General features: G+C 43.4%; 1 protein-coding gene across 7 annotated transcripts in view; it reads left to right on the plus strand.

Annotated features, from left to right (window-relative positions):
* The window catches only part of THSD7B (thrombospondin type 1 domain containing 7B), a 567,277-nt gene that overhangs the window by 104,870 nt on the left and 439,666 nt on the right, over positions 1 to 22,741 (plus strand). For 6 of the 7 annotated variants that reach the window (XM_056535831.1, XM_056535826.1, XM_056535830.1 and 3 more), the window contains exons 2-3: positions 5,618 to 5,803; positions 15,408 to 15,580. In XM_056535831.1, coding sequence (XP_056391806.1) covers positions 15,439 to 15,580 — 142 coding nt within the window. In that variant the 5' untranslated portion in view covers positions 5,618 to 5,803; positions 15,408 to 15,438. The remainder of the gene's footprint in view (positions 1 to 5,617; positions 5,804 to 15,407; positions 15,581 to 22,741) is intronic. The other variant, XM_056535829.1, reaches the window with a different exon arrangement.

The raw sequence follows: 22,741 nt of genomic DNA on the forward strand, positions 1-22,741 counted from the left end.
TGTCCGCTATTGGGAGGTGTCCCCTATTTGGAGGTGTCTGCTAAGGGAGATTTTACTGTATTTATTGGCATCCTATTTAGAAAATGGAATTCCAACATATACTGTGGTAGAGAGCACCGGGTGCCATTCATTTTAATGAACCAAAAAGTCACCTAGTGATCGGGCCATATAAGCTAATTTCCCAGGACTCAAAAGCCCATTGAGTCCAGTTAAAATATCATATACGTCCTGTACGGCTCCGTTCAGGCCATTCAAATAAACAATACCCGCTGCTCTCCACCACAGTATACGTATGCTTCCCTTTCTCAGTGTCACGCAGACAGATACCTGTGAAAGCGCGGTATGAACCGATCATTACACGGTGCCGTTGTGCTCAGGTTTTGTGATGCACTTTTGAAGCCAAAATACGCTGCAGATCATACTGAATGAGATAAAATCAAGAACAGACGACACTCTTTCTTTTTTCATATATATATATATATATATATATATATATATATATTTTTTTTTTAGTAACTCATATGCTATAGTTTCCAGCTCTCCATTGCAGCCCTCAACGTCTCGGACTGGAACGGACCAAATCCAGATAAATCAAAGAAAAAAAGTAGTCCAGCGTTGCAAGTCGGTAAATTCTGAGGTAGTTGTATATTGTGCAAAACATTCAGGTAGAGACCGGGTGACGCGTTTCGGCTGCGAGTACACAGCCTTGGTCATGCTCAATATGACCAAGGCTGTGTACTAGCGGCCGAAACGCGTCACCTGGTCTGTACCTGTATGTTTTGTACTAAATAAACTCCTCAGAATTTACTGACTTGCGCTGGACTACTTTGTTTCTTATATATATATATATATATATTTTTTTTTAGCCCACAAATTTTTCAGTGTTTTTAGTGTAGGTTTTGGTGAAAAATTGCGACAAATTTTTGAGCAGCCACAAATTTTAGCAAAAGTTAAAAAAAAATTCTGTTTATTGTCCAAAAAATTTACGGAGTTGCGTATAATTTTTCTACTTTTTTTGTGTTTTTTTTTTTACTGCAGTAAAAAACTGAACTGTTCAAAAAAACGAAATTGTCAGAGGCTGTGCTGAGCCTCCTCCTTTCCCACCTGTCCCTGCGGGACAGGTGGGAAAGGAGGAGGCTCAGCACAGCCTCTTTGACACTTGCAGAAATCGTGCAGTTTCCACACTGACCTTGCACTATGGGGGGGGGGGGGGGGGGGGCTTCTTTTAATTTTTCAGGTTGTGCTGTATACACTAGGGGTAAGATTATAATAGAAAGTAATACACACCTCGAGAGTCTGTCCACATGTGGATGTTGATGCAGATTCAGGCTAGGATTCCACTGAGGATTTTACTGCAAAAACGCAGATGAAAACGCTCATTTTGCCGCACGGCGTTTTTTCAGTGAAAAAACGCAGCGGCCAGATGTTAGCTGCAAGTCAGTATTGAACTGCAAAATGCAAGATCCACTTGGTGTTTTCAAGTTTGGTGTTTTTTTTTTTTTTTTATCCTTTTGGCATTTTTCAGCTATTTTGAGTTCCTTGGCAGTTTTTGAAAAATTACCTCTTGTTGAGATTATAGAAGTCTATGGGAGTAAAAAAAAAAAAAAAAAACGCCAAGAAAAACACCATGTGGATTTGAACCTGGTGTTTTTGGCAGCGTTTTTTATTTTTATTTTTTTGGGTCTTTAGCGATCCAAAAAATTGATGGGAGATACCTTTTTTTCGTAGGGTACCATTAAAAAAAATTATAAAAAAGATACAGTATTGATGGAAAAAATGTATTTAATGAAATTTATCTTTTTTATAGCAAAATTTTTATTATTATTTAAACAGGGATCAATTTATGTGGGTGGGCAGGGAACTAAAAATGTAGCCAACAATAATAAAAATTTAGAAAGAGGCAATTTAAATGTGAAAATTATATATTTGTTATAGTTTATTTTGTTAAACTTTTTATTAATAAAGTATTTTAATAATGCGTTGAATAAAATGTGTGTGTTTTTAAAATTTTTCACTTTTTTCTTTTCTTTTTTAAAATATTTAGGTAGTACTACTACTTAGAGCGTGGGACATTGTTCCATGATGGGAGTAGTAGTACATGTACTAATTGACTTTTCGCCCCGGGTGTCACTTCTGACACCCGTTGCAATCTTCCTGTATAATGTATAGATGCGGGCGGGCTGCCGGCTGCTCTTCTATGGTCCCCTGCACTGATGTATATATATACAGTATATATATATATATATATATATATATATATATATATATATACACTGCTCAAAAAAATAAAGGGGACGCTAAGATAACACATCCTAGATCTGAATTGTATAAAATACTTTCGTCTTTACATAGTTGAATGTGCTGACAACAAAATCACACAAAAATTATCAATGGAAATCAAATTTATCAACCCATGGAGGTCTGGATATGGAGTCACACTCAAAGTCACAGTGGAAAACCCCACTACAGGCTGATCCAACTTTATGTAATGTCCTTAATACAAGTCACAATGAGGATCAGTAGTGTGTGTGGCCTCCACGTGCCCGTATGACCTCCCTACAACGCCTGCACATGCTCCTGATGAGGTGGTGGATGGTTTCCTGGGGGATGTCTTCCCAAACTTGGACTAAAAGATCTGCCAACTCCTAGACAGTCTGTGGTGCAACGTGGCGTTGGTGGATGGAACGAGACATGATGTCCCAGATGTGCTCAATCGGATTAAGGTCTGGGGAACGGGCGGGCCAGTCCATAGTATGAATGCCTTCCTCTTGCAGGAACCGCTGACACACTCCAGCAACATGAGGTCTAGCATTGTCTTGCATTAGGAGGAACTCAGGGCCAACCGCACCAGCATATGGTTTCACAAGGGGTCTGAGAATTTCATCTCGGTACCTAAAGGCAGTCAGGCTACCTCTGGTAAGCACATGGAGGGCTGTGCGGCTCCCAAAGAAATGCCACACCACACCATTACTGACCCACCGCCAAACCAGTCATGCTGGAGGATGTTGCAGGCAGCAGAACGTTCTCCACGGCGTCTCCAGACTCTGTCACATGTGCTCATTGTGATCCTGCTTTCATCTGTGAAGAGCACAGGGTGTCAGTGGCAAATTTACCAATCTTAGTGTTCTCTGGAAAATGCTAAATGTCCTGCATGGTGTTGGGCTGTAAGCACAACCCCCACCTGTGGACGGCGGGCCCTCATTCCGCCCTCATGGAGTCTGTTTCTGACCGTTTGAGTGGACACATGCACATTTGTGGCCTGCTGGAGGTCTTTTTGCAGGGCTCTGGCAGTGCTCTTCCTTGCACAAAGGCGGAGGTAGCGGTCCTGCTGCCAGGTTGTTGCCCTCCTACGGCCTTCTCCACATCTCCTGATGTACTGGCCTGTCTCTTGGTAGTTCCTCCATGCTCTGGACTCTACGCTGACAGACACAGCAAACATTATGGCCACAGATCACATTGATGTGCCATTCCGGATGAGCTACCTGAGCCACTTGTGTGGGTTGTAGACTCCGTCTCATGCTACCACTAGAGTGAAAGCACCGCCAGCATTCAAAAGTGACCAAAACATCAGCCAGGGAGCATAGGAACTGAGAAGTGGTCTGTGGTCACCACCTGCAGAACCACTCCTTTATTGGGGTGTCTTGCTAATTGCCTATAATTTCCACCTGTTGTCTGTTCCATTTGCACAACAGCATGTGAAATTGATTGTCAATCAGTGTTGCTTCCTGAGTGGACAGTGTGATTTCACAGAAGTGTCATTGACTTGGAATTACAATGTTTAAGTGTTCCTTTAATTTTGAGCAGTGTACATCTATTCATATTTCCCGCGGAGAGCTGTGAATGGCCAGATGGTTCCAGCCAATCAAAACACTCTGTGGGAAATATGAATAGGTGTATATATACGTCAGTGCAGGAAACCATAGAAGAGCGGCCAGCCGCATCTATGGTATACATTATTCATGAGGATCACAGCAGGTGTTGCACTTGCTGTAATGTTTCCTTACCTGCAGGTACTACTGCTCCCAACATGGAGACAACTCTGCTTCATTCTGGGAGCTGTAGTACCTGCATTAATAGACAATTTGCAACAGGTGTCAGAAGTGACACTTGCTGTGATCTGTCTATTAATGCAAGTACTACAGCTCCTAGCATGGTGCAGACTGTGCTCCATGTTGGGAGTAGCAGTACCTGTAGTTAAGGACAGATCACAGCAGGTGTCACTCCTGACACCCGATGCGATCGTCCTATCTATTGCAGAGATGCGGAGCGGCTTTCTACAGCTCTCGCATCTCTGCGCTATACTCCGGCTGCAACCATCCAGCCAATCACCACTCTGGGCAGAAAATATGAACGAGTGATGTGAATTTCTATTCACATCACTAGCCGCCTGGAGTACAAAGCAGAGATACGAGCGCTGTAGAGAGCTGCTCCGCATCTCTGCAGTAGATAGGATGATCGAATCGGGTGTCAGGAGTGACACCGGAGGCGATCTGTCTATTAGTACAGGGACTACTACTCCCATCATGGAACAGCGTTTTCCATGCTGGGAGTTGTTGTACTACCTAAAACATTTACAAAATAAAGGAAAAAAAGTGAAACAAACACACACACACTTTATTAAACATATTATTAAAAGACATTACTAATAAAAAGTTAACAAAATTAATTTTAAAAATATATATTATTTTTACATTTAAATGGCCCCTTTCTACATTTTTATTATTGTCGGCTACATTTTTAGTTCCCTGCCCGCCCACATTAATTGATCAATGTTTAAAAATTAAGAAAAATGTCGTTATAAAGAAAATCCATTTCGTTAAATAGCTTTTTTAGTTTTTTTTTGTACCCAAAAAATTTTGAAAAAAAAAAAATGGCAAAAGGGGCCAAAAATGCTATTTCCACTCAAAGGAAAAATGCCTGAAAAAACGCCAAAAATTCAGGAAAAATCAGTGGCAGTTTTTCTGGCATTTTTAAGCCTAAAAAAACACAAAACAAAAACCTCAGTGGAATCCTAGCCTCACAGTGGATTTCACCGCCATGCATTTCAACTTCTGCACTGCAGTTACATTTCTTGTGAATTAAATTGACATGTCAGGAATGAGTCCACTACACAGGTTAAATCCACAGCAAATCTACCATCTGTAATTTCAACCTAAAACACTGGAGGCAAATAACCCAGAATCTCTTACTAACCCCTTCCTAGTAAAGTGATCTCTGAACAAGACACAGAGCATACCAAAACCCATAGAAGTCAAACGGTTATTTTATTTTATTATGTTTAGGTTCCTGCTCTAAAGCTATTTTTTTAACCTTCCAATATTGCGTTAACATAGACATTTAAAGGGGTTATCCAGGAATTGAAAAACAGAGAGTTCGTTTTTTTCAAAAACCGCTCCATCTTCTGTCTCCAGGCTGGGTGTAGTTCTGCAGCTCAGTTCCATTGAAGTAAATGGAGCCAAGTTGTAATACCACACACAACCTGGAGATAAACAGGGAGTGGTTTTTGAAAGAAATTAGCTCCATTTTCTATTCCTGGATAACCCCTTTAAATAAAGTATAAGGAAACGGATCAAACAAAATCATTATAATAATTTTTATCTGTTTTGACATTTTACAGATGATGACATGATGATGGAAGGCCCAACAATAATTCAATGCATGGGAAGGATAAATTGTTGAAAAATGGGAATCGGGCACATGTATGGCAGTCCCTGCGGATGGCAGATCACTGTTGAATAATTGGAATACTCATCCAGTTTCCAATCTTAGAGGACAAGTAATGTTCCTATTATTTTGACTTTGGGTAAGTTATATATAATTCACTACAGCATGGGGCATCTATGGTGTCAAGTGTGTCAGGGTTAAATGTTTGCATATCCTGTACAAGATGAGCGAATCATTGGTCACATAACATGCTCCCTAGTCAGCTTCCATGCAAAAAGTTTCCAGAAAGGAGTTCCTAGTCCAATCCTTTCTGGACCTCAACCCAAGTCAGTGTTTTCAGAGTCTGGATAAGGCTGTGGAAGAGTAAACATCTCTCCTAGCTCTGATTCTGCTAGGTAGACAAGTCAGTCACAGAAAAATACATATACCCAGTGAGTGTATACCTACTAGTTTCAGTTTAGTTCAGGCCAGTTGGTGACTTATTCAAGGCAAAGCCTGCTTCAAGCAAGTCTTATATACTGCTTCAATTGAAAGTACCATCTCACCTGAGACAGTGAGTCATTTGTGCAATTCAGTTCAGCTCCCGGACAAGCAAAAGGCAGTATAGGGGTGATGTCACAGCCTCTATAAAAGCCCATGTACATATCTTCAGCAGCCATTATAATGTTATCAGTTGTTAGGTGAAGATCTCTGTGAGGGACACTAAGCAGTGACCAAAGCCGATAGGAATTAAAGCCGCATGTATAATAATTGTAGTAAAGCAGCACAGTGTTCTGCATCTGTTATGTCTGTGCAAAATCTGTTTTAATTGGACGCTAAGTGTAACAGTTTTTTTTTTTTGTTTAACACTTATGGTGAAATAGCAGCATAAGGGGATTTGTATCCCATTTATGCACTTTTTAGTAAGCCATTCCTGTTGTTATGCCCCAAAATGGGAATTATTTTTTACAGCTTGTAAAACACCATTTCTCCTTCACTTTCTAATAACAAAAACTGTTGCTACTTCCTAAAAGGGATAATTTTTGGACCACTTGGTAAAAGCCATTGCTTCTCCCAATACCTCAGTGTGCATATAAACACTGGCAGGCATCTGCCTCCAAAAACAGGATTATTTTTGAACATTTTTTTTTGTAAAATGTAAAAAAATCTGCTAGTGCATCGTGTTTTTATTCATCCTGTTAGTTACCACTGGGTACCATCCGTTTACCCCTAGCCATACATGTTGCCATAACTTTAAAGTTCAGTTTGACCTTAAAAACTTCTTCGAAGTCCATACATGCACTCCTAGGTGACCTCATAGTGTTCTAGATGGCTTTTAGGGCTCTTAGACAGTGTTATACACACATTTGGGCTACTAGTAAAGTACAGGTTTGGACAGAACTAGTCTGGAGAACTGGCAGAACATGAACTTTCATACAATTTGCTTAATTTTTTTTAATAGAAGAGCCATAGATTCAGGAATTCTTCATTAAAGCAATGAGAAGATGTTTGTTATTCTGCCTCCCACACATGGCATCCAATTAAGTGCATGGTTTGGAGCAGGGGCGGACACAGACAACAGAGGGCCCCTGTGCAAAGAATGTGCCTGGCCCCCCCCCCCCCCCAAAAAAAAAAAGTAATATGCCATAAAATTGCACTGCAACTCACATTAATTTGCATTAGATAGGCAGCAGTTCCCCCACATTAGGTAGCATAGATTCCCCACATTAGGTAGCATAGTTTCCCCACATTATGTAGCATATATTCCCCACATTAGGTAGCATTGCATAGTTTCCCCACATTAGGTAACGTAGCATAATTTCCCCACATTAGGTAGCGTAGCATATATTCCCCACATTAGGTAGCGCAGCATATATTCCCCACATTAGGTAGCGTAGCATAGATTCCCTACATTAGGTAGCGTAGCCCCACATTAGGTAGCGTAGCATAGCATATATTCCCCACATTAGGTAGCATGGCATAGATTCCCCACATTAGGTAGCGTAGCATATATTCCCCACATTAGGTAGTGTAGCAAAGATTCCCCACATTAGGTAGCATAGCATATATTCCCCACATTAGGTAGCATAGATTCCCCACATAAGGTAGCATAGCATATATTCCCCACATTAGGTAGCATTGCATAATTTCCCCACATTAGGTAGCATAGCATATATTCCCCACATTAGGTAGCATAGATTCCCCACATTAGGTAGCATAGCATAACCCCAACAAACAAACACACACACACTCTCACTCACCCACACACTCTTACCTGGCCTGCACTACTTACATTTGCCCATGGGGACTTCCTGGCAGAGGTGCGCGCTATAAGTGACATCATCGCACGCTCTGCGCTGGACGTCAGCATCCAGGTGCTTGCGATGACGTCACTCACCGCACGCACCTCAGCCAGGAAGTCCCCATGGGCAGATGTAAGTAGCAGTTTAGTGACTGGGCAAGACTGGTTTCCCTGTCATATGTGCACTGGCAGGGCTGCCATCAGAAATTTCGGGGCCCCTTACACAACTCAAGGCCTGAGACCCCCACCGATCACCTCGGTTGAAGTGGTTCTCCAGCTGTTGGAAAGCTAAAACTCCCATCATGTCTGGAGAGCCTCAGGCAATGGGAGTTGTAGTTTTGTAACAGCTGAAGAGACACAGTTTTACCCATCATCACTGCAGAACTTACAAGTGACTACAGCTCTGATGGGACAGTCATAAGAACACACAATGATGTCAGTGACCTGAGTGACGTCTTCTTTTCTTCTTCATCTCGTCCAGAGACCAGGTCTTCCCCCAGCTCCATCTTATCTGCAGAGTCTGACATCCGGACATCATTGGCTCCTCACTGTCAGCAGATCCTCATCCTCTGCATGAAGACAATAATCATTATAACCTTGCCAGAAAGTGTAACCTAAATAAAATACTGCCCCACACTGTACCCTGAATATAATACTGCTATACACTGTACCCACTAAATATAATACTGCCACACACTGTACCCTGAATATAATCCTGCCACACACTGTACCCTGAATATAATACTGCTATACACTGTACCCACTAAATATAATCCTGCCACACACTATACACACTAAATATAATACCTCTTATCCTCTGTGTCCTCATCATTCCTCATCACCCCCATAACCCCTGCCAAACCTCTCCTCAACACTACTATAACCACCCCCGCACCTCTCCTCATCACTACTATAACCCCCCCGCACCTCTCCTCATCACTACTATAACCCCCCCCCGCACCTCTCCTCATCACTACTATAACCCCCCCACACACCTCTCCTCATCACTACTATAACCCCCCACACACCTCTCCTCATCACTACTATAACCCCCCCACACACCTCTCCTCATCACTACTATAACCCCCGCACCTCTCCTCATCACTACTATAACCCCCGCACCTCTCCTCATCACTATTATAATGCCCCCTGCATCTCTCACCACCCCCATAACACCCCCCTGCACCTCTCTTCACCCCCATAACCCCCCCTGCACCTCTCATCACCCCATAACACCCCCCCCCTCCCATCACCCCCATTACACCCCCTGCATCTCTCATCACTCCCATAACACCCCCTGCATCTCTCATCACTCCCATAACACCCCCTGCATCTCTCATCACTCCCATAACACCCCCCTGCATCTCTCATCACTCCCATAACACCCCCTGCATCTCTCATCACCCCCATAACCCCCCTGCACCTCTCATCACCCCCATAACCTCCCCATGCACCTTTCATCCCCCCCATAACACCCCCTGCACCTCTCGCCCCCCCCCCCATAACACCCCCCTGCACCTCTCATTACCCCCATAACACCCCCCTGCACCTCTCATCACCCCCATAACCTCCCCATGCACCTTTCATCCCCCCATAACACCCCCCTGCACCTCTCATCCCCCTATAACACCCCCTGCACTTCTCATTACCCCCATAACCCCCCCCCTCTCATCACCCCTATAACACCCCAAGCACCTGTTCCCCTGCACCTCTCATCACCATTGTAGTCTGCAAACAACATAGCCCCCATCCAACCCCCCCCCCCCCCCCCCCCCGTTCACTTACCCTGCCGGGGTTCGTTGCAGCTGCTGCTCCTGTCACAGTGTTCCACTGCACGGGGAGGATCCGTGGGAGGCTGCTGGACTGGAGATCGCGCCGGGACAGGTCAGGTGACTGGAGTAGACGTGCGTGCCTGCGCGGGGCACGTCGACTCCCATCAGCCCCTGGCCTGTCCGGCCCTGCCGTACTTCTTAAGGGGCCCGCGCTCTAAAAAGAGCGGGCCTCATAGTCCTGCGGGCCCCCCAGACTATGAGGCCCGGTCATAGTTCCGACGGGTACCCAGCCAGGAGTCAGTGAGTGACAGTCGCAGTCACTCACTGACTAGCCGGAAAAAAAAAAGTACAGGGACGTCCGGGCCCCCCTGAAGCTCCGGGCCCCATACAAGTGTATGGGTTTACCCCCTGATGGCGGCCCTGTCCACTGGGTCCGATGGTAGGACCGGCCCAGCGTGTGAGGGCGGGCCCCCTCCCACGCTGGGCCCCTGTGCAGCTGAACCGGCTGCACAGGCGATATGTCCGCCCCTGGTTTGGAGTCTTTAAAGGGGTACTCCGCTGCTCAGCATTTGGAACAAACTGTTCCGCACGCTGGAGCCAGCGCCAGGAGCTTGTGACTTCATAGCCCCGCCCCCTCAATGCAAGTCTATGGGAGGGGGCGTGACGGCTGTCACGCCCCCTCCCATAGACTTGCAGTGGGGGGGCGAGGCTATGACGTCACAAGCTTCCGGCGCCGGCTTCAGTGTTTGGAACAGTTTGTTCCAAACGCTGAGCAGCGGAGTACCCCTTTAAGAAGTTTCAACTTGAGTGTAACCCAACTTCACGATGAAGAATGGCATATTGCTAGTCCGTGGTCTCCAAAACCATGGCCTTTGAACTGTTGCAAAACTACAACCCCTAGCACACACAGACAACCAAAGGCTCTCTGGGCATGCTGGAAGTTGTAGTCTTGCAACAGTTGGAGGGCCATAGTTTGCAGAGTAAATCTGGAGGGCCAAAGTTTGGAGACCACATCTGGAGGGCCATAGTTTGAGGACCCAATCTGAAGGGCCACAATTTGAGGAGCACATCTGGAGGGCCATAGTTTGAAGAGCACATCTGGAGGGCCATAGTTTGAAGATTACATCTTGGGGGCCATAGTTTGAAGATCACATCTTGGGGGCCATAGTTTGAAGATCACATCTTGGGGGCCATAGTTTTAAGAGCACATCTGGAGAGCCATAGTTTGAAGAGCACATCTGGAGGGACATAGTTTGAAGAGCACATCTGGAGGGCCATAGTTTGAAGAGCACATCTGGAGGGCCATAGTTTGAAGAGCACATCTGGAGGGCCATAGTTTGAAGAGCACATCTGGAGGGCCATAGTTTGAAGAGCACATCTTGGGGGCCATAGTTTTAAGAGCACATCTGGAGAGCCATAGTTTGAAGAGCACAGCTGGAGGGCCATAGTTTGAAGAGCACATCTGGAGAGCCATAATTTGAAGAGCATATCTGGAGGGCCATAGTTTGAAGAGCACATCTGGAGGGCCATAGTTTGAAGAGCACATCTGGAGGGCCATAGTTTGAAGATCACATCTTGGGGGCCATAGTTTTAAGAGCACATCTGGAGGGCCATAGTTTGAAGATCACATCTTGGGGGCCATAGTTTGAAGATCACATCTTGGGGGCCATAGTTTTAAGAGCACATATGGAGGGCCATAGTTTGAAGAGCACATCTGGAGGGCCATAGTTTGAAGAGCACATCTGGAGGGCCATAGTTTGAAGATCACATCTTGGGGGCCATAGTTTGAAGATCACATCTTGGGGGCCATAGTTTGAAGATCACATCTTGGGGGCCATAGTTTTAAGAGCACATCTGGAGGGCCATAGTTTGAAGAGCACATCTGGAGGGCCATTGTTTGAAGATCAAATCTTGAGGGTCATAGTTTGAAGATCACATCTTGGGGGCTATAGTTTGAAGATTACATCTTGGGGGCCATAGTTTGAAGATTACATCTTGGGGGCCATAGTTTGAAGATCTCTATGCTAGAGGATCAAGAAACTGCACCATAATAGTGTTGAGAGATGTCAGCGTGGAATTTGCAGAAAGTCACGTTTATTAATAAAATCAGAGACACAGGTCAGGGAAAAACATGATGCGTTTCAGGCGTATACCGCCCTTAGTCATATGACTAAGGGCGGTATACGCCTGAAACGCGTCATGTTTTTCCCTGACCTGTGTCTCTGATTTTATCAATAAACGGGACTTTCTGCATATTCCACGCTGGTATCTCTCTTCTCCTTGTGATTTGGTGTTGCCGTGCACCTGCCGTGTCGTGGACGGGACGCACAGCCGGTGAGCTGATCTATTCATCTCTTCACTCATAATAGTGTTGGGAACATTCTCGCTCTCATCGTCAGTTCGGTGTAATGCGGAGGGTGTATTACACTGACAATGCCAAATTAAATACACAGTATATTTTTATAATGTAGCAGAGACATCAAATTAAAATCCCAAATAGAGAAGCTAATAAAGATTACAGACAGATGAATCAGAAACAAATTACATTAGATTGGATTTTATAAGGGGAGCACAGATGGAGCACACAGAATGATTAAATACATAATTTATTTACTGCATGCCGTAATTAAATTGCTGTTTTGTTTATTGTGAGCTTAGACGCGTTAGTTGATCTTTTTTTTTGGATCTACAAACTATTGACAGAAAGGATTGGCCCTTCCTGTATTCAGCGCTTGCCCTTGGAAAGAACCAACGGATTGAACGGCATCGTAGGAGGAAACTTCATCTCCTAATTCAATTTGTGACTATATTGGCATCCAACGGGGGGGGTTCCTTGAGCCCAACAGAGATATTGATTTTTAAGGAACATCCTCCATGTAAATAAAAGCCATGCACGTTCAATATAGAATGATCAACATCAGAAGCGAGTTCTCAATGCTCCCCAAAGCATCATTGTCCTTCTATGCGGCTGAGATATTCCATAAATCAGTAGATTCCCATAGAGGCAGAATGTATACACAGGTTATGGCTCTCATATAGGAACTGTCTGATTACGGGTGTTAAATTATAGGGTCAGCACAGAAAGAGTAATTGGAGCTGCTGAAGATAATAGAACAGTGTGAAAATAATAGGGCCATACCCTGCAAAGATGAAAGTGCCGTACAGTGTGTGTATAATAGTACTAAACAGAAAAAAACAACACAAAAATAACCAGTGTCAAATATAGTGTACACATAGACAATACAGCTATAGATTGTAAATAAATTATGTATAATAAAATATGCTATACACACAAGCAATGGTCTATATTTGTGTATACACACATTATACACATATTCATGTGGTAAACAAACATACAGTACACATAGAACTCATATATACAAACCACAGAATTACACACTCATGTATACATTACACACATACGTTTCATACGGATGTATATTATACACATTGGCCCTGATTTACTAAGAGTGTTGTGTAGTTTTCTTTATGGGTTTTAATTCCCTACAATTTTTTTCCATGGTAATTCCCTACATTTTGCACATTTCCTTACATTTTGATTTTTTTACACATGCTCTGATCTGTAGGGTTTTTCTCAGCTCAAATCCACCACATTTTCTGTGTAAACATTTAGTAAATATGTTTTGTAGCCACGCCCCCTTTTTGGATGACTACGCCCCTTTTGGGTTTTCTCAGTAAAACTGAGAGTTGGTCGTTTTTTTATTTTTTATTTATTTTTTATTCTGGCACAAATTCTGGTGCAAAACATGTCGGGTTTACAATAGTAAATCAGGGCCATTATGTATACATTGTAGACACTCATACATATTTTACACACACACATATACACATTATACATATGCAGTACATTCATTGACAAAAAGTGCACCAAGAAGGGCTCCATAAATGCTCAATTGGTGATAAATCTGGTGATCGGGCAGGACAAGGAAGTGTTACAATCTGGAGACATTCCTGGGAATCCCTTGCTGTGTGTGGGAAAGCATTATTCCTCTGATAAGTTTCAGCTGGAAGCCATAAGAGGCGACTCGTGGCTGCAGGATGTCCTGCTCATATTGCTGAGCTCCCCTGAAAACTACGGCAACGGTGGCTGCTGTCAATGGCAAGACATGTCATGGGCTTCTGCTACGTGCCTTGAAATGGCCCGGGTAGAGACAGGGGTGTGTAATGAAGAGACAGGGGTGTGTAATGAAGTGACAGGGTGTCTAATGAAAAGATGGGGTGTGTAATGAAGTGACAAGGTGTGTAATGAAAAGACGGGGTGTGTAATGAAGTGACAAGGTGTGTAATGAAAAGACGGGGTGTGTAATGAAGTGACAGAAAGTGAAATGAAAAGATGGGGTGTGTAATGAAAAGACGGGGTGTGTAATTAAGTGACAGGGTGTGTAATGAAAAGATGGGATGTGTAATGAAAAGACAGGGGTGTGTAATGAAAAGACAGGGTGTGTAATGAAGAGACAGGGGTGTGTAATGAAAAGACGGGGTGTGTAATGAAGAGACAGGGGTGTGTAATGAAAAGACAGGGTGTGTAATGAAGAAACAGAGGTGTGTAATGAAAAGACGGGGTGTGTAATGAAGAGACAGGGGTGTGTAATGAAAAGACGGGGTGTGTAATGAAGAGACAGGGGTGTGTAATGAAAAGACAGGGTGTATAATGAAGAGACAGGGGTGTGTAATGAAAAGACGGGGTGTGTAAGGAAGAGACAGAGGTGTGTAATGAAAAGACGGGGTATGTAATGAAGAGACAGAGGTGTGTAATGAAGAGAGACATGGGGGGAGTAATGAAGAGACAGAGGTGTGTAATAAAGAGAGACATGGGGGTGATGAAGACAGAGATGTGTAATGAAGAGAAGGGTTTGTAATGAAGAGACAGGGGGTTAATGAAGAGAGCGTGAAGTAGACAGGGGTGCGTAATAAATAGACAGGGGGGTGTAATGAAGAGACAGTGGAGTTTAATGAGGAGACAGGGGAGTTTAATGAATACAAGGATGTGTACTGAAGAGACATGGGTGTGTAATAATGAGACAGAGGTGTGTAATAAAGAGAAAAGGGGTGTGTAATAATGAGACAGAGGTGTGTAATAAAGAGAAAAGGGGTGTGTAATGAAGAGTCAGTAGAGGGTAATGAAGGAGTGACCTGTGTGTGGATGGTGGACAAGAAAACTCTGGTGCTGCTCATGATTGTCGGCAGATCAAACAGTTTGGACTGTACAATATTACCCCTGCACCACGTGCAGTTACATATATATTCTCTCTTACAGACCTGTGTTGGTTAAAGTGCACCTGTCATTTAAGAAAAGATTTTTGCCGTATCACAGAAACATGTCAAAAGTTTTAATCATTCAGAATCTCAGTGCCCACTAATCAGGAGAATGAGCCCAAAGATGAGCAGCAGTCTCCATCCAGCTTCCCTGGACAGCCCCATGTTCATGCACGGAGATTGCTGCAAGCCGGGGAGTGAAGCATGCTACTGAGCGTTTCTTCCTGTTGGTTCTCCTGATCGGTGGGGGTCTTAGTACTGAGACCCCAATCAAAAAAACTTTTGTGACGTGACAAGTATTTTTTTAATTGACAGGTACACAGTTAGTTGTTCGCCCACCCAGTAATGCCGGTCACTTTCCTCCTTCTATAGAATTTTAACAACCGTGATCTAATTTTACTTCTTATTTCCAGGTGGAAAAAGGGAGTGAAGAACGGCAGCAGGATGTATTTAAGAAATGGGCCAGCCCCAGGCACCGGTCCCAGGCGGACCATGCACAAGTATCTGCTGTTCGTGACTCTTCTGCTGCCTCTTACAAAAGCCGATTTTACACTCCAAGAAGTCAAACCGTTCGTATGGAAATCAGGTAATAACTTTTATGATATGACTGAAATAGTGGCGGCACGTCGCGGTTTCCCCCCGCGGGAGCCTACACTCTCTGCCCTGCCAAGTAGCCGCACGTTTTTAGGCAAAGATTATTATCCTGCACCATGCACCCCATCTGCCCAATTCTGCAGTGATACATCCCTGGCATGATAACTATTCAGTGGTGCACACATAGGGGTGGGCTGATGGGTCTGGAGCCTCTGGACCCCCCCCCCCCATTACACCTATACTCAACACTCCTGAGTCCTGCTGACCCCACCAATGCTCTAAAAGCCAACAAAAGTCCAGGACGTAGTGAGCATTGGTGCACACAACAACAAGTCTGTTTTAGTGAATATTTGCCTTCCCCATACAACTCTGTTCCTCTGTTATTCCTCCTGGAAATGTATGAAGAAATTGACCATTGGATTTGGCCTGTCCCTTATCAAAGGGGGCCTGTTGCTGTCGCTGTCCAATTTGTTTTGGATAGTACAAACTGCTAAAAAAAAAAATCCACCTGTTATTCAGAGAACATGGCTAACATTGCAATAACAGAAACATCCATCATGGAGGGTGGCGTTAAGGAATTGAAAAAAAAAAAAAAATATATATATATATATATATATATATATATATATATATATATAATAATTATTATTATTATTTATTACTTTTTTTTATAAATTTTTTTTACAATTTCTATTTTTCATTTTTTTTAAACTAATTACCTTAGACAGTGTTTCTCAACCAGAGTGCCTTCAGCTGTTGTAAAACTACAACTCCCAACATGCACCGTCATTCAAATTCTGGGAGTTGTAGTTTTGCAATAGCAGGAGACATCCTGGATGGGAAACACTGGCCTACTGGCTGCCGAGGATGTGACACCCCATATCCTTTCACTTGATGCTATCTCACTTTTTGACACTGATAAATACTGATCATGTGTGATGGTAAAATTGGGTTTATTTATCTGGAATTACTACCGATTGCTCAATTTCAGTAATGTTTATTTTTATTTATTTAATTTATTTTTTTCATTATATTTATTTATTTTTAAATTGAACTTTTTAAAAGACATAAGAGATTGTTACTGTGGAGCATCTCATCCTTTCGAGATGATTTATTACAGCAACAACCTGCACTATTACTATTGCCAAAGGCTATTTGTTTAGCATTTATCTGTGAAGAAGAAGAAGGCATTGTGCCTATAGCTGCTGTATGCAAATTAAATTTATCTGTATAGTGAACAGGCAAATACCGTATATCACTGCAACCCCATCCCCCCCCCCCCCCCCCCCCCCCTTATCCTTAATCTTCTATGGACGTACTATTGTTTTGTCTGCAGTGGGATGAAACTATGAATTTTCATACATTTCTGCAGCTTGTATAGACAGCGTGGCGAGCTAGTTTGTACATCTGTCATAATCATACTGATAAATACGGCAGCCATGGGATATAAAATACACTGATTTTATATTCAGCCGTACGCCTTCTGTTCTCGGGCTTATTATACCACCAGAGTGAAAGCTTTTGACTATTAACATGCCCAGTGTGCTTAATAATTTACTGCAGTTATCTCAGCCTCGCACCTCTCCGTTCTCCTCATCCGAAATTAATTAACCCTTTATTGCACGCGTTTATTATCTTTTTCTTCTACTATTGCAACATCTGGCGGTTGACGTGTAAATATTTTGTGTCTGGAGAACACTGTTCCTTAACCAGGGTGTCTCTAGCTGTTGCAAAACTACAACTCCTGGCATTCCCGGACAGCAAAAGGCTGTCCGGGCATGCCTGGAGTTGTAGTTTTGCAACAGCGTGAGGCACACTGGTTGGGAAACATTAGACTGTAGGCGAAAACCTCTCTGGGGTGGCCATATTGGAGGTACACACACATTCTTCCTGTAGTGTCTGTGTAGACAACGCAGATGGGTGCTCGGCCAAGCATTTATGTGTTTTAAATGGGCAGGTGGTAGAACAAAGCAAACTCGGGCAGATGCCAGGGCCCATGTTTTGGTGGGTCCATGGCAATACTTTATAGTTCCAACAATCCTGCCTTCTGCAGTACTTTAAAAGCTGCCCTTTGTCATTAAATTTCCATTTTCTAATGATATGACTCTGTCATCTCTTACCCAGTCTACACAGCAAAGCTAAAACATGAAAATTAAGTTGCAGAAAATATTTAGCTTCAGGGTGTTGTCTGTACAGCTGACCTGTATCAAAGACCTATAGTACTGTGGTAGAGCCGAAGAGCATTTGTCCCAGGGGCCACTCTTTCATGACATCTCCTGATGGGTTGAAAGTTGAGAGGCTTCCATGCACATTAGACAGTGGTCTAGTTTGGATGACTCTTCTCTAATGTATATGGTGGCCATAAGCTATGTGCATAGTTTCAAGAATCCTGTCCTATCAAAGCCTCTTGCAGTACTAAAGCTGTCCTATGTCTTTAAATTTCCACTTTCTAATTATAATGGTGTGACTGTGCTGGCCCTTACCCAGTCTACACAACAAAGCAATAACATGAAAATTAAGTTGCAGAAAACATTAAAGGGGTACTCCACCGCTAAACATCTTATCCCCTATACCCCTGATCACGGGGGTCCTGGTGCTGGGAACCCCCGCAATCTCTCCTGCAGCATAACTGTCATCTGGTGCATGGAGCAAGCTCTGCTCGGTGTCTGATGACTGGTGATGCAGTGGCCGGAGGATTGTAATGCCATGCTCCCTCCCATAGACTTGCATTAAAGGGGCGGGGCCGTGACATCACAATCCTCCGGCCCCTGCATCGCCAGTCATCAGGCACGGAGCGAAGCGTGCTCCGTGCACCAGATGACAGGGGGTCCTGCAGGAGAGATTGTGGGGGTTCCCAGCAGCGGGACCCCCGTGATAAAACATCTTATCCCCAACCCTTTGGATAGGGGTGTAGTACCTCTTTAAGCTTCAGAATGTCTGCACAGCTGACCAGTATCAAAGAAGCAGCGCTGAAGAGGATTCGTACCAAGAGCTAGGAAAGCAAAGGTCTTTAATGGGGGGGGGGGGGGGCAGGGTGCCTTCTTACCCAATCTGACAGATGATGACGGTGAACAGTCATTTGGACAACAGTTATCTCTTACGATCTTTCTATAAACATGGATGTTCATGAGTTCTTAAGGGAGAAAGAATGGGTAAGCTGCTGCTAGACTTTTCTGGTGGTAGCTCATCTCTCCATGAACAAAAGGATCAGGCAGCTGAGATCCAACACGCCTGATCTTGTTGCTTCTCTCCCCTAACATCCCCTTATGGGTCGAGACTCGAGAGTCTTCAATACACATTATTCAGCTGTCGGGTTTAGATGACTTTCCTCTAATGTGTATGCTGGCCTTAAGTTGTGGGCATAGTTTCAACAAGCCTGCCCTATCAAGACCTCCTGCAGTACTGAAGCCGTCCTATGTCATCAAATTTCTACTTTTCTGGTGATAATGAAATTACTCCTGTTTCTTACCCAGTCTACACAGCAAAGCTATAATGTTAGCTTTAGGATGACTGTACAACTGACCTGTAGTAAGACATGCAGTATTGTGGGGCAGAGCTAAAGATAAGTCCCAGGAGCCAGGAGAGTAAAAGTCTCTAATGTCTCCAGGCTGATCTCGACAGATGATGATGGTTAACAGTCATTTATCATTACAGTTATCTCTTCCAATCGGTCTGTACATGGACATTATGAAGATTTAAGTGTTTCTAATAGACATAGGATGGGTAAGCTGCTGCCAGACTACTCTGATGGCAGCTTATCTCTCAAGAACAAAAGGATCAGGCGGTTGAGATCCAACATGCCCGATCTGGTTACTTTACTCCCCTGATGTCACCTGATGGGTTGAGAGGCTTTCATATACATTAGACAGTTGTCAAGTTTGGACGACTCTTCTCTAATGTGTATAGTGGCCTCAAGTTGTGTGCATACTTTCAGCGAACCTGCCCTATCAAAGCCTTCTGCAGTACTAAAGCCGTCCTATGTCATAACATTTTCATATTCTAATGTACAGCTGATCTGTAGTGGAAGAGGATTCGTAAGGGAGCCAGGAGAGTAAAGGTGTCTCTTGTGTATGAGGTTTTCCTAACTTATCTCGACAGATGATGACGGTAGAGAGAAGGACCGGGCATGTTGGATTTAAACTGTGGGACCATTTTATTTTCTAGGAGATTAGCTGCCGCAGGGCTGAGTGACAGTGGTTTCTTCACCTCTGCTCATTCGCAAACTATGACCATGACCTGAACATTCATGCACATAGGGTGAACGGGAGAGATAGCCGGTGGTTGAAAGAACATTTGACCAACAGCTATTGAAGGTGTATGGTCACCTTAAATGGACACTGTCAGGTACAAAAAAAAAATGTATATGTTGTACATCTTGTCAAAACATTCACCTTTCTAATATACTTCATTAGAAAATTTTATTTCCTTTTTATAGAAATCATGGCTTATAAAATCATGGCTTTGTCCAAGCGGAAGCACAGGCATGGACAAAGTCCAGTAAGTGAGGGTGGGCTAGCACTCCTCTGTGTTCTCTCCTGTCTGATAGGACTCCTCTGTGCTCTCCCCTGTCTGATAGCACTCCTCTGTGCTCTCTCCTGTCTGATAGTACTCATCTGTTCTGTCTTCTGTCTAATAGTACTCTTCTGTGCTCTCTCCTGTCTGATAGCACTCATCTATTTTGTCTCCTGTCTGATAGCACTCATCTGTTTTGTCTGCTGTCTAATAGTACTCTTCTGTGCTCTCTCCTGTCTGATAGCACTCCTTTGTGTTCTCTCCTGTCCGATAGCACTCATCTGTGCCCTCTCCTGTCTGAGAGTACTCCTTTGTGCTCTCTCGTGTCTGATAGCACTCATCTGTGCCCTCTCCTGTCTGATAGGACTCCTCTGTGCTTTCTCCTGTCTAATAGTACTCCTCTGTGCTCTATCCTGTCTAATATTACTCCTCTGTTCCCTCTCCTTTCTGATAGTACTCCTCTGTGCTCTCTCCTTTCTGATAGTACTCCTCTGTGCTCTCTCCTGTCTGATAGTACTCCTCTGTGCTCTCTCCTGTCTGATAGTACTCCTCTGTGCTCTCTCCTGTCTGATACTTTAGTACTCCTCTGTACTCTCTCTTGTCTGATAGTACTCCTCTGTAGTCTCCTGTCTGATAGTACTCCTCTGTGCTCTCTCCTGTCTGATAGTACTCCTCTGTGCTCTCTCCTGTCTGATAGTACTCCTCTGTGCTCTCTTCTGTCTGATAGCACTCCTCTGTGCTCTCTCCTGTCTGATAGCACACCTCTGTGCTCTCCTGTCTGATAGTACTCCTCTGTGCTCTCTCCTGTCTGATAGGACCCCTCTGTGCTCTCTCCTGTCTGATAGCACTCCTCTGTGCTCTCTCCTGTCTGATAGGACTCCTCTGTGCTCTCTCCTTTCTGATAGGACTCCTCTGTGCTCTCTCCTGTCTGATAGCACTCCTCTGTGCTCTCTCCTGTCTGATAGGACTCCTCTGTGTTCTCTCCTGTTTGATAGGACTCATCTGTGCTCTCTCCTGTCTGATAGTACTCATCTGTGCTCTCTCCTGTCTGATAGTACTCCTCTGTGCTCTCTCCGGTCCTTTCAGACAGCACAGAGGAGTGCTAGCCCACCATCACTTACTGGACTTGGTCTATTCCTGTGCTTCGACTTGGACAATGCCATGATTTTATAAGCCATGATTTCTATAAAGTGGAAATAGGAAATTTTCTTATGAAGTATATTAGAAAGGTTAATGTTTTACCAAGATGTAAAGCATATAAAAAGTTTTTGTATCTGACAGTGCCAATTTAAGTAAATTAGGGAGTTACTGTAGTACTTGCGTCCATGTACATTTTCGTAATGGAAACTCTACAGACCCCAGGTACCTATTCTCGCACGGTGCTTGCAGGAAGAGTTTAGTTGAGAAAAAAGTGTTTATCATACACCCTTAAATCTTATATACTTTATTACATCTAGTAGTTTCTAATATTGTGTAAAATGTATCGAATCTGGGCACATTTCCCTGCCAGGCTCTTATCAGCCATTTGCTGTCCTTCTCGAGTGACTCTATTGTATTTAGTTACAAATAGATCCCGACATTGTAATTCTGGGATAGAACATCTTTGTAGTTGATATCAGTGGGTAGAGGAGGAGATTATGACAGCGAGAATCCTCAGCTGGACCATTATCTGCAGATCGTGATTAACTGCGGAATGAAATCAGTTCATTAATAGGAACATTCTGCGTTTGGGTTTTGCTAAGTGTTTTCTTTTGATAATGTAATGAACACAATTTATGGTGATGAAATATCCCCTGGTGGGTCACAATCTCCTTTCTGATGGTTTGGGGCTCTTGGGGCATTCCATTAATATTTCATTACTGTCCCACGCCAGTTAATTGGAAATTCTTTGTTTTTTACAGAAAAACTTTAGTACATCTTAAGATGAATTTAGGCCATAGGAAGATTAATCATTATAGAGATGAAGGTTGGAAAAGGTTCATGTGGCTTGGAAAATCCCCCTTTTCAGCTTTAAACTCCCCACAGTGAAGTAAATGTGGACATTATTTTCGGGACACTTATGAACCACAATGTAAATGCTCAATTTCCCTTCAAAACGTCTTCAAGTCTTATAGGTCATGCAATGCTTCCTGGGAAAATAGCATGCAAAGTAGCTTTCTTCCGAAAAGAACTTAGCTTTCTCTTTGGTGCCACCTATTGGAGGTAACCTGACCACTTAAAAAGCCTTGAAACACGACTAAGAATTATCAGTTAAACCAGAATCTTCTGAGAAAGAAAAAGAATCCAGTAGACAGCTGTTTCGAGGTTCTTGCACCACATCAGTACACTATGGTGTGCAACAGATGGACATTCACTTTAAGTTATAGAAATACAACACATATGGACATTTTCTTCAGAAATGGAAAATACTATCTACAGGTCATGTTTTCAGGATTTCCTTAGTCTTTCACAGGTGATATAACAGTGGTGATGCCTGATTCACTGACCATAATTATATCACCTGTAAAAGACTAAGGAAATCCAGAAAACATGACCTGTTGGGGGTACTTGAGGACCAAGCTTGAGAAACACTATAGTAAGATATTGACTTAAAATTATCAATACACTACATGAGAGGTCTTATTTCTTTGATACAACTAAC

This window comes from Hyla sarda, chromosome 8 (genome assembly GCF_029499605.1).
Source record: "Hyla sarda isolate aHylSar1 chromosome 8, aHylSar1.hap1, whole genome shotgun sequence".
In the NCBI taxonomy this organism is placed as follows: domain Eukaryota; kingdom Metazoa; phylum Chordata; class Amphibia; order Anura; family Hylidae; genus Hyla; species Hyla sarda.